Source organism: Cavia porcellus, unplaced genomic scaffold (assembly GCF_034190915.1).
Source record: "Cavia porcellus strain 051 isolate PalLab524CR breed Dunkin Hartley unplaced genomic scaffold, mCavPor4.1 scaffold_1, whole genome shotgun sequence".
Taxonomy (NCBI): Eukaryota; Metazoa; Chordata; class Mammalia; order Rodentia; family Caviidae; genus Cavia; species Cavia porcellus.
Genome location: NW_026947484.1, coordinates 138,338,949 through 138,352,047, shown reverse-complemented (window position 1 = coordinate 138,352,047; position 13,099 = coordinate 138,338,949). Strand labels below are relative to the sequence as shown.

The window sequence follows — 13,099 nt, the reverse complement described above, 5'->3', positions numbered from 1 at the left end:
AATGGTTTGAAAGATGTCAATGCACCTCAGGTAATCTTGGCACTCTGTACTCTTGCGTGTGACAGATCAAACTGCACATCCACTGCTGCTCATGCATACCCCACATTCAGTATTTTCAGATTTCACAGTCTCCTATTGCCTCTACAAGGTATAGGCCAGCCCGGAATTATGCTTGGACATATTGATATGAACATATCAATTATTAAAATATTTCTACATGATTGGTAAGTAGTACATCAGTAACTGCAATAAGCAAATATGTAATTAATATTAATTTCAATACACATTGTTACCTCATAATGTGAGTTTGCAACATTTTCTGGTCTGGACTCTGAAACACAGAGCTTGAGGTCCTATGGCTGCTATTTTAGCTCTTACTAAGATTTATCTGTGCATACATGGTGTTGAATTTTATGTGGCTCAGACTAAGCAGAGTATTATCATCCTAAATTTATCAATTTGGAAGTGTAACTCAACTAAAATTGAAAAATAAAAGGCTGGACATTTAAAAAGAGATTTTTTTAAAAAGTTGGATAAAAATGAATGAAAGCATTAAAAAAGAATCAGTTATTAGGAAAATAATTACTATAATAGTAATACCTGATACCTGCAACAATAATTATTTTTTAAGTTGCAAAACTCTCTCACATTACCTCACTTGATGAATCATAAAGTTGGTTATAGGCACTATAGCTCTGCCAATTTATCTTGTTTGAGATGCGACTAGAAGGCCTCAAGTATCTTCTCCATCTGCGCTGTTTAAGACATCCTTCGTTTACACGAACATTTCCGGGGCTCCCCTCCCTGGTCTGCATTCTGTGCTGCACAATGCGACCATCTAGGAAAAGGGCTTCGTGTGGCATCCTCCTCATCTGACCATTTTATTCCGTGGTTCTTTGTTAGGCCCAACATTTATCAAAATGAAAGTGAAAAAGGACAAGCATAATTTTATAATTCACCTAAAAGACCCAAAGAGTTTGGTGAAAAAGCAAAGCAAAGAAGAAATTTATTCTTTGGAAAAGAAAGAAGAAAATGATGAGGAACAAAATCTTGAAGCAAGTAAGTAGCTGCATCTTTGTGGTTAATATGTAAGTCATATGTAAGCCCACTCCCCAGCAAAAACACAAGAGGCTGACTTGCATTTGCAGTTTGTTCAGATAATATTTTCATGAGACAGGGTCAGAGAAGGTCAAGATGGAGATCTCAGCTCACCCCACCCACAGAATAGGTTCACTGGATTCTGTCACAGAAAAGTATTTCAGGATGCATCAGTCAGAGGCAGAGATGGTTTATTGGGTGCAGTTAAAGAACTACATACTCAGAAAATAGTTTGTGAGCCCTAAGAGCCCTCAAGTTTCAAGGTGTCAAATTAACAGACATCTATTGTACCTCTTATATCTGATCACATAAAGAACTTCATGTTCTGAAGTTGATATATTTATATGTTTTAGGAGTGTTTTCAAGATGAATAATCTAAGATGTATATTCCTAGTGTTTGTCAGGTTACTTACTGGTAGACTATGTCGTTGAAGTTTAAATAATCAGTGCAATGAACTGCTTCCTTGAGAGTGAAAGTCTATGGAATTTATGAATCTACAGTATGAGAAGAGCAAGCCTAATTTACAGTGAAGCTCATAGGTGCAGTTTACAGGTGGAAGACACAGGGCCAAAGTATCTGTTGGACTCAGGAATTTTCAAGTGAGTTTTATCAAAGGAGAAGGAGGGGGTATTGTAACCTTGGGTAATTTTGTGTCCTGAAGTTACTGTTCTATAAAAGTATAACTTTAAAATATCGATTTTCTTTGTCTCTGTCCTATTATTTCTCCTATTTTATCTCAGAGTCTGAGGTATTTTACCATTCTGCTTGAATACATTTCCCTAGTGTAGTGGAGAAGTACACAACGTACATAGATCATCTCCACTGGGCTGATAAACAGCTTCTGTTGCCTCCAGGCATTCAGCTCTTGATCCAGTTGCCATTAAGGGTCTAGCCAGGCCAGCTGCATTTATGCAGCAACACTTAATTTGTAATGTGCATTCTATCTACAACGTTGGTTTGAGCACTTGCAGTGAACATCGCCTTTAAAGACTCAGGGTCCTCATTAATTCGTTCCTCCTAAAATTTACTTGTTTGCCAATATTCATTTTGATGATGTCTTTCTTCCTATCAGTCAGTTCTCTCTAAAGCACAGATTTTCTAGGTTTCAAGAACAAGAGAAAACCTCACAGATCTAGAGAAATCGCCCCTAAAATTCATCTGGAACCAGAAGAGACCTAGAATAGCAAAGGCAATTCTAAGCAGCCAAGGCAAAGCAGGACACATCACATCACAAAAGTTATACTATAAAGCTACTGTAATAAAATCAACATGCTACTGGAATAAAAACAGCTGAAGATCAATGGAATAGATTAGAAGATACAACAACAGCTACAAACACACTCAACCACCTCATCTTTGATTAAGGGGCCAAACATGTTCACTGGAAGGACAAAAGTCTCTTTAATAAATGGTGCTGGAAAAACTGGCTCTCCATATGCCAAAAACTAAAACTAGACCCATGCCTATCATCATATATTAAACTAAAATATAAATGGATCAAAGATCTGAATATTAAAAGAGAAACACTAAATCTGTTGGAAGACAAAGTAAGTAAAAACCTTGAAGACATAGGGCTAGGTAGAGAATTCACAAACAGGAATCAAACTACATGGGAACTACTCAGAATCCACAGCTGTGATCACTTCTTATTAAAAAATTTCTGCATATCAAAAGAAATCTCCAGTATAGTGAAAAGAAAACCCCCAAACTGGGAAAAAAAACTTAGTGAACTGTCCCTCAGACAAAGGACTTCTGTCTAAAACATATAAAGAATTTTAAGAAATCAGACCCCCAAAATTCAAACACCCAATCCAAAAATGGGCACCTGAGATGAATACACACTTCTCAGTTGAAGAAATACAAATGGCAAATAAATACATGAAAAAATGTTCATCATCATTAGTCATTAGAGAAATGCAAATTAAAACTACACTGAGATTCCATCTCGCTCCAGAAAGAATGGCCAGGATCAAGAAAACTACCAACAACAAATGCTGGAGAGGCTGTAGGGTAAAAGGAACTCTCCTGCACTGTTGGTGGGAGTGTAGACTGGTGCAACCACTGTGGAGGTCAGTCTGGAGATTCCTTAAAAAGCTGGGATTGAAAGTCCCATTCAACCCAGCTATTCCCTATTCCCAGAAGAACTGAAAACATCATACCACAGTGATATATGTGCACCCATGTTTATAACAGCACAATTTGTAATAGCCAGATCTTGGAAACAACCTAAGTGTCCATCAACTGAGAAATGGATAAAAAAGTTGTGGTATTTTTATACAATGGAGTACTACTCAGCTATAAAGAATGATCACATTGAGATATTTATAAATAAATGGGCACAACTTGAGACCATACTCATAAGCAAAATAAACTTACTGTATATTCACCTTAGTGTAAGAAATGGTAAGAGTTGGTGGTAATCATAATTCCCCATTACATTGCTTTGAAGCCTTATAATGGCTGCATTTACTAGCTGGAATGGGTTTATCCTGGTTTGTTTGATTTTATTATCTGTGATTTATCAACAGCTATTTTGAAAAAAACAGGACATTATGGCAGCCACTGCTGATTTAATATTATCTTGCTTTGAAGTCCTACCATGCTTTTACTCTTCTGTTTCCTTTGGTTCTATTATGTTGTCTTATTTGATTGTATTATGTGTGACAGTATAAACAAAGTTTCTATGGAAAATATAGTAGCCATTGTTCATTTTCTGTTATTTGGTTCTGAATGCCCTGTAATTCTTTCATTCTCTTTAATGGCTTTATACTATTTTTCTATGTTTGATGCTATTATATTTGAAGTTATGCTCAACTATTTCAAAGAAAGAGACATTATGGTTGTCACTGTTAATTACGGGTTGTCTTCTGGTAAAATACTGTGTTGCTTACATTGTTTTTTCTGATCTGCTTTGTTATGTCCTGTTTTGTCTTAATCTCTTTAAAATAAAAAAATGGGAACAAAAGAACATGAGGAAAGCATAAATTTGGCTGTGAAAGTCATTACCTGCTTAAAGATGAGAAGTAAGCGTGGATCTCTGTTAATTTAACATTATGAAACTTCCTAATAGCAATGAAAATATCTGGATGACACCACTGCTTCCTGTCTAAAGTTGTATAAGTTATACATGCAAAAGAATGCGACTAAACATTAAAATATTTTCAAGTCCAGTTAGTGACAGGATCAATAGGCAAATCTTTCTTATAAGTTTGGTTACAATGAAATTATACAAGCACAGTGTTTGATAAATATGAAAGTACCCAAGAACTTAGCACATAAAAGTTTAAATTATGTCTCTTTGTTATAGCCGATACCAACTTATATTGATCACTATAAAAATTTTAAAATATAGAAACATTTAAAGAAGATAACTGGAAAGTCAGATTTGGTTATGCACACCAGAAATGCTAGCCCTTGAGAGACTGAGTCTGAATGATAGAGAGTTAGGGCTCATTTTGGGCAACTTATTGACTTCAAGGCCAATTTGGAAAACATAGTGAGACCCTGTCTCAAAACTTAACCAAAAAAAAAAAAAAAAAACAACAGGTAATCATTGTTTATAATTTCACTACCCTGAAAATAACAATTATTCATAGTGTACTTTCCTATTCACTAAATATTCTTTGAAAACAAGATTTTTGAGTCACCAAGAAGCAAGTCCTCCCTGCGAATCAGCACGATGCATGGGCCCCCGGTGGGGAAAGCCAGATGCCAGCCCCACCCACTTCACAGGCTAGGAAACAGCAAAAGCCAATCCTCGCTTTCCTATCATAAGCAACCGGCTGATTCAGAGAAACACAGGCTCAGTGATAGCTATTGAGGTGGATTACAATTCAATGCTTGTAGTGCTTAGTGTTTCACTGACTTTGCAGGTCTAAGCCAGTGCTCTGATCATCTATTCAGAGGATGGTAATATGCAGTATACCTTCTATGGCGGATATCCTTCTGAGGGTGGTGGTCACTGCTGATTCCTTATTGTCTTGTTTTGAGTCCTGTATTATTTTCATTGTTTGTTGGGCTGGGTTTTGTTTGATTTTATTATATACAATTGCATGGGTATAAGATAACAAGATATATTATGGCAACCATTTTGAATTTACTCTTCTTTTGAAGTCCTTTATTGTGCTCATTTGTTTTGTTTTTATTGGTTCTATTCTGTTCTGTTTTGTTTGATCTTTACTATGTCTGAAGGTATCTGCAGCTATTTTGAAGACAGTAGGAGTTATTATGGTAACCACTGTAGATTTCCTATTGTTTTGAAGTCCTTTGTCACTTACATTGGTTTGTTTCAATTGGCTTTGTTCTATTTTGTTTGGTTTGGTTTTATTCTCTTTAAAATAAAAAGGGAAAGATTTTTTAAATTTTAAAATGAAAAAAGAATAAAAACAATGATACAGAATCTCTAAACAAAATAATAGGAAATCAACAACAGTTAATATATTGTGTATTATTACCTTCAATGTAGTTGCATGAAAAAATGATCAGTGAAAGCACAAATCACCTTTGTGATGAGCTAACTTCGATTAGTAGTATAATCATCTATCATATATATATATACATATATATATACATATATATATACATATCATATATATGTAGGTATGTGAATATATACATATATATATATATATATATATATATATATATAATCTTTTCCCTTTTTGCTTTTCTCCTTCCCCCATCACAGTTGTTGTTCTTTCCTTTTGAGCAATTTCTTCCCCTTTAACTTTCACAATATCTGTTGTACATTTTGGGTCTTATTTACCATTTCAGTTTTTTACAGTAGGGAGACAATATGATATTTATGCATGTGAGTCAGATTTATTTCACTTATAAATATGGTCTTAAGTTGCATCCATTTACCTATAAAATGTCTGAAGTTTACCCTTCTTCACATCTTTTCTAACCTAACCCAATTTAGCTATTTTGACCAAAAATGTGCCTCATCTTTTTTACCCACTCTGCAGTTGATGGGAATTTGGGTTGCTTCAAAGATTTCACTATTAAAAATTGTGCTGCTATAAACATGGGTGCCTACGTATCACTGTGATATGTTTTCAGTCCTGGAAAAATACCAAGAAGGGGAATAGCTGGATCAAATGGAACCTTCAACCCTAAGTTTTTGAGGAATTTCCACACTGATTTCCACAGTGGCCACACAGTCTCCACTCTCACTGACAGTAAAAAAGAATTCTTTGTTTCCCATACCCATTGCAGCATTGTTATGGGTTGATTTCTTGATGATAGCCATCCTTTCTAGAGTGAGATAGAATCTCAATGTTATTTTAATTTGATGATCTGTTGTAATCTGAGAATCAAGCTCCAGTTTCAAGTCAAAGAATTTTTTAATTTAATTTTTCATTCACCTTCATTTGTTCATTTTTCCTTCTGTCACAAAGTGCAAAATTTTAGCTTACAAAACGTTTATCTTCTTCATGGTTTCTTACCATATCAATGCTTTCCCTGAAAAGATAAGGAAAGATAGATGATACAAGATGTGTAGATAGATAGATAGATAGATAGATACTGATCTGAGATTTAAACTACTTTTTCCCTTGAATTTTCAAGGGAAATGATGATACAAGATAGATAGATAGATAGATAGATAGATAGATAGATAGATAGATGATAGATAGATAATAGATGATACAAGATAGATAGATAGATAGATACTGATCCGAGATTTAAACTACTTTTTCCCCTTGAATTTTCAAAAAACCTTGTTGAATCTCAATCATAACAATCCCCTTCAATTCATCTGTCAATGGCTTAATTAAGGAAACATGTTTTTGAACTCAGGTAGCTAAAGCCATGTGAGGTGAGATCCAGCACACAGCACTGGCCTGGAGAGAGTTTACTTCCAGACATACTGGACTAGACTCCACAGGTTTCATGGGCCTGACTGGACCACACCCAGCTACTTTCTTTCAACCCAGGGAACTGAGGCCACAAGAGGTGTGTCACAGTATGCTGGTGCTGGTTAGGGGAGAGTTTAGGACTACCACTCCCAGTGGTTAAGTATCTGTCTGCCTTCCTGAAACACTGGGCTAGGCTCAGGAGTTTTCCAAGGCCTGAGTAGACCATGCCCAGTGACCTTCCTTCAATTCAGGGAGCTGAGGCACGCAAGGTGAGTTCCAGTGCTTTGGTGCTAACCCGGGGAGAGCTTTGCACCATCACCTTCAGCAGTTAGCAGCCCCCCCCCCCAACTTCCTGGAATACTGGAGGTGGCATGGTAGTTCCCATGTACATGACTGGGTCCAGGAGCCAAGGACACAGGAGGCAATTTCCAACATGCCCAGGGGAAGCTGTGGAACATCACTCAAAACACGGAAATAAAGGAAAATGACAAGATGAAAGACCAAAATGTAATCTCAAACCTCTAGTCCATCCCAAGAAAGCCTGGGAATCATGTACATAGAAGAAAATATAAGCCATACACCTGAAATGCCTGACATAATAGAAACTGAATAAAAAAGGAACTCTGGGAAGCTATAAAGGAACTCAAATTAGAAATAATCTCCCAGGTAAAAGAAGAAATGATAAAAGTAATGAAAGAAATGCTGAACACCTCTAAAGAAAACACAGTTAAAAAATTAGAGGAACAATGTAAAAAGACAGAATCCCTGGAGGAACAATATAAGACACAAACAGAATACATGAAGCAGATTCAAAGAGGTATAAAGGAAATCAAAACTTCCATTGAAAGTTGTCAAAACTACCTCAATGAAAGTGAAAATAGAATTTCAGACCTCGAAGACAAGATTTCAGCTAGTGAACAGGAAAGGAAAGATCTTTTTAAAATAACAAGGAATCAGGAAATAACTGTTCAACATCTGCAAGATGATGCAAAGATAAACAACATAAGATTGATAGGGATAAATGAAAAAGAAGGGAACAATACAAATGATCAAGAGCTATTCACAGAAGGTTTTTACAAATATCCATGACCAAATTAAAATTACACCCAGACATATAATAATCACCATCCCAGAAATCCAACAGAAGAATAGAATATTGAAAGCTCTTAGAGAGAAAAGACACCTATAAAGGAAAACCTATCAGAATCGCAGCAGATTTCTCAATACAATGAAGTTAAGAAGAGCATGGAGTGAAGTATTTCTCATCCTAAAGGAAAACGACTTCCAACGTACACTTAGGTACCCTGAAAAACTGTCCTTCAAAATGGATGGAGAAAAAGATGCTTCCATGACAAAGAACAGCTGAAGAGCTTCATGATCACCAAATCAACCTGCAAAGAATACTAAAAGACATTCTAGAGACACGTTGGAAAAAAAATGCTAAGCAAGGCAGACAATTAAACAGAATGGAAAGGTAAAGACACAACAGCAGTAAGATAACATGTCAACAATAAACCAATACATATCAGTTATAATCATTAATGTAAATGGTCTCAATTCACCAATTAAAAGAAACAGACTGGCAGAATGGATCAAGAAACAACATCCAACTGTATGCTGTCTATAATAAACCCATCTGACCCAAAAGGTAACTCATACATTGAAAGTCAAAGTATGGAAAACAATACTTTATGCAACAGGAACCCCCTCCCACAAAAAAAAGCAGGGATAGCTATTCTGTTTGCAGACAATGTGAACTTCAAACCAAGACTGATTTGTATGTAAAGACATAAGACGTAAAGAAAGTCACTATATACTATTTAGGAGAAAACTTCAAGAGGAAGAGCTAACAATCTTAAATATATATGCACCAAATTTCAGAGCACCCAGCTATACAAAGCAAGTATTAAAAGAAATGAAAAATCAAATAAGCAATAACACAGTTATAACCAGAGACCTTAATACACCATTGACCCAAAAGGACAGATCAACCAGACAGAAAATCAGCAAAGAAATAACAGAACTGAATCACACCTGTGAACAATGGATTTGATAGACATATACAGAGTGTTTCATCCAACAATGTCAGAATGTACATTCTTCTCAGCAGTACATGAGACATTCTCTAAAACAGACCATATACTAGCCCACAGAACATATTTAAGTAAATGCATGTTGTCAGATCATAACACCATAAAACTAGAAATTAGTGATAAAAGAAACTGTAAAAACCCCATAAACACATGGAAATTGTATAATGCACTCTTGAGCAATCAGTGGGTCACAGGGGAAATTAAAGAAGAAATTAAACAAATACCTACAAGCAAACTAAATTACAAATACTACTTACCAGAATCTGTGAGATGCAATAAAAGCAGTCCTCAGAAGAAATTTATTGCACTGAGTTCCCACATGAGGAAAACAGAATGAACACAAATAAACAACCTGATGCTACACCTCAAACATCTTGTAAAAGCAGAGCAAGTCAAGCCCAAAGCCAAAAGAAGGGAGGAAATCATAAAAATCAGAGCAGCAATTAATGTAATACAGACTAAGAAAACAATCCAAAGAATCAATTTGAATCAAAGAGTTGGTTCTTTGAAAGAATAAATAAAAACTGATAAGCCCTTAGCCAACCTTATTTTAAAAACAAAAGCAAAAACTCAAATTCATCCAATAAGGAATGAATAAGGTGAAATCACCACAGACTCCTTGGAAATACAGAATACCATCAACACCTATTTCAAAAATCTCTACTCTCATAGGTTCAATAACAGAAAAAATGGACTGATTCCTAGAAACATATGAACTATCAAAGTTGGGTCAAGAAGATGTAAAACTGCTGAATAGCCCAATTTCTATTAGTGAAATTGAAAATGTAAGTCCTTACCAATAGAACACCCAGGCCCAGAGGGATTCACTGTGGAATTCTACAAGAAATACAAAGAAGACTTAATGCCAACACTCCTCAAACTCTTCAGTGAAATCGAAAGGCAAGCAATTTTTCCTAAGCCATTCCTGAAAGCAAATATTACTCTACTAGCAAAACCTGAGAAAGATCCAACTAAAAAAAGCAAACTACAGGCCAATCTACCTAATGAATATAGATGCAAAAATTCTTAATAAAATATTGGCAAACAGGATGCAGCAAATCATCAAGAAGAATATACACCATGACCAAGTGGGATTCATCCCAGGCATGCAGGGATGGTTCAACATATGTAAGTCAATAAATGTAATCCACCATATCAATAGAGCCAAAAGTAAGAATCACATGATCATTTCTACAGACACAGTAAAAGCTTTTTTTTTTATTTTGAAGATAGTAAAACACAACAGAACAAGACAGAACAAAGCCAAATGAGACAGTGTAGTGAAACTGGTATAGAACTTCACAGTAGGTCACTGGGATAATAGCAGTAGATATCACAGTATATCTCATTATCTTCACAAAAGTTATTCTTTCAATCACGTATAGCAAAGTGAAATACAGAACATTATAGAACTTATCAAAACAGAATATTGAATAGAGAAATACTATTATTAATCAGAATAAAGCAAAACAGTAGTAAAAATATTTGCCTCAAAGAGACAGTAGAAGGAAATCCATCTTATTTGCTATATTACATATGGTCAATCTCCCAAGAGATGCTCAGATCTCTGGTTCCCATTTGCTAACTGGGAGCAGGGGAAGTGGGATGTTTGACTCTCAGCCTATGCACCGGTAGGCTTGCTACCACTTAGCAGGGAAGTGGGGTGGTTGCTTGGTTTCCCAGCACCCTAAGTTCCAACATGGAACAGCTCTTAGGAGACACTGGTGGTTCTCCCCTTGGAGGGGCTGCAGCCTGCCACACCACAACCACTTAGCAAGGGAGGCAAGTTTGTTGCTTGGTTTCTCAGCACCCTAAGTTCCAACATGGTGCAGATCTCAGGAGATTCTGGTGGTTCTCCCCCTGGAAGGGCCACAGCCTGCCACACCACAGCCACTTACCACGGAGGCAAGCTGGTTGCTTGGTTTCCAAGTGTCCTAAGTTCCAACATGGTGCAGATCTTAGGAGACGCTGCTGATTCTCTCCCTGGAGGGACCTGCAGCCAGTAAAAGCTTTTGATAAGGTCCAACATTCTGTCATGAAAAGAACCTAAGAGAAATTTGGAATAGATAGTCTTTACTTAAATATGATAAAGGCCATCTACGACAAACCAACAGCCTGTATCATATTAAATGACCAAAAACTGAAAGCCTTTACCTTAAAATCAGGCACAAGACAAGGATGTCCCTTATCACCACTCCTATTCAACATAGTACTGGAAATACTAGCCAGACAAGAGAGAGAAATAAAAGGAGTAAAGATAGGAAAAGAGGAACTTAAATTTCATTATTTGCAGATGACATGATACTCTACATAGGAGATCCCCAAACTCCATGGAAAGATTCCTAGATTTAATAAATAATTTCATCAATGTAGCTGGATACAAAGTCAATACTCAAAAATCAATAGCATTCCTATACATTAACATTTGTTGATTTTGATCACTAAGAGAGAAGTAAGAGAAGCCAAACCCTTCACACTAACATCCAAAAACATGAAATACTTAGGAATTAATCTCACAAAAGAAGCAAAAGATCTACACCAGGAAAATTATAATACCCTGAAAAAGAAATTAAAGAGGACCTCAGAAAATTGAAAGACATTCCTTGTTCTTTAATAGGTAGAATAAATATTGTGAAAATGGCTATTCTCCCAAAACTGTTGTACAGATTCAATGCAACCCCAATTAAAATGCCACCAACATACCTCATAAATGTAGAGAAATCACTCCTAGATTTCATCTGAATCCAGAAGAGACTTAGAATAGCAAAGGCAATTCTAAGCAGCAAAGACAAAGCAGGACACATCACAATCCTTGACTTGAAGTTATACTACAAAGCTATTGTAATAAAATCAACATGTTACTATAATAAAAACAGATCTGAAGATCAATGGAATAGATTAGAAGAAACAACCACCACTACAAACACACTCAACCACCTTATCTTTGAAAAGGGAGCTAAACATGTCCACTGGAAGAACAACAGTCTCTTTAATAAATGGTTCTGGAAAAACTGGCTCTCCATATGCCAAAAACTAAAACTAGACCCATGTCTATCACCATGTACTAAACTAAAATCTAAATGGATCAAAGATCCAAATATTAAAACAGAAACACTAAATCTGTTGGAAGACAAGTAGGTAAAATCTTGAAGCCATAGGGGTAGGTAGAGAATTCATGAACAGGAATCAAACCACGTGGGAAATACAACCAATAATCAATAAATGGGATCACAACTTATTAAAAAAGAGTTTTTTCATGTTGAAAGAAATCTCCAGGATAGTGAAAGGAAAACCCACAAACTGGGAAAAAATCTTAGTGAACTGTCCCTCAGACAAAGGACTTCTGTCTAAAACTTTTTAAAAATTTTTTAAAAATTAGACCCCCAAAATTCAAAAACCCAATCCAAAAATGGGTATCTGAGATGAATACATACTTCTCAGATGAAGAAATACAAATGGCAAATAAATACATGAAAAAATATTCAGCATCATTAGTCATAAGAGAAATGCAAATTAAAACAACACTGAGATTCCATCTCACTCCAGAAAGAATGGCCAAGATCAAGAAAACTATCAAAAACTAATGCTGGACAGGCTGTGGGGTAAAAGTAACTCTCCTGCACTGTTGGTAGGAGTGTAGACTGGTACAACCACTGTGGAGGTCAGTCTAGAGATTCCTTAAAAAGCTGAGATTGGAAGTCCCATTCGACCCAGCTATTCCGCTTCTGGACATATTCCCAGAAGAACTGAAAATATACCACAGTGATATATGTGCACCCATGTTTATAGCAGCCCAATTTGTAATAGCCAGATCTTGGAAACAACCTAAGTTTCCATCAACTTAGGAATGGATAAAAAGTCGTGGTATTTTTATACAATGGGATACTACTCAGCTATAAAGAATGATCACATTGAGATATTTATAAATAAATGGGCACAACTTGAGACCATACTCGTAAGCGAAATAAATCAAACTCACATGTATAATTACCATATAGTCTCCCTACAGTAAGAAATGATAAGAGTACATGAGATTTTATGGTAATCAT

General features: G+C 35.9%; 1 protein-coding gene across 1 annotated transcript in view; it reads left to right on the top strand.

The window, feature by feature from the left end:
* Spag17 (sperm associated antigen 17) overlaps positions 1–13,099 on the top strand; it is a 239,361-nt gene that overhangs the window by 147,345 nt on the left and 78,917 nt on the right. Inside the window, exon 23 of the mRNA XM_063256315.1 lies at positions 904–1,059. Within this exon, the coding sequence (XP_063112385.1) occupies positions 904–1,059 (156 nt within the window). The remainder of the gene's footprint in view (positions 1–903; positions 1,060–13,099) is intronic.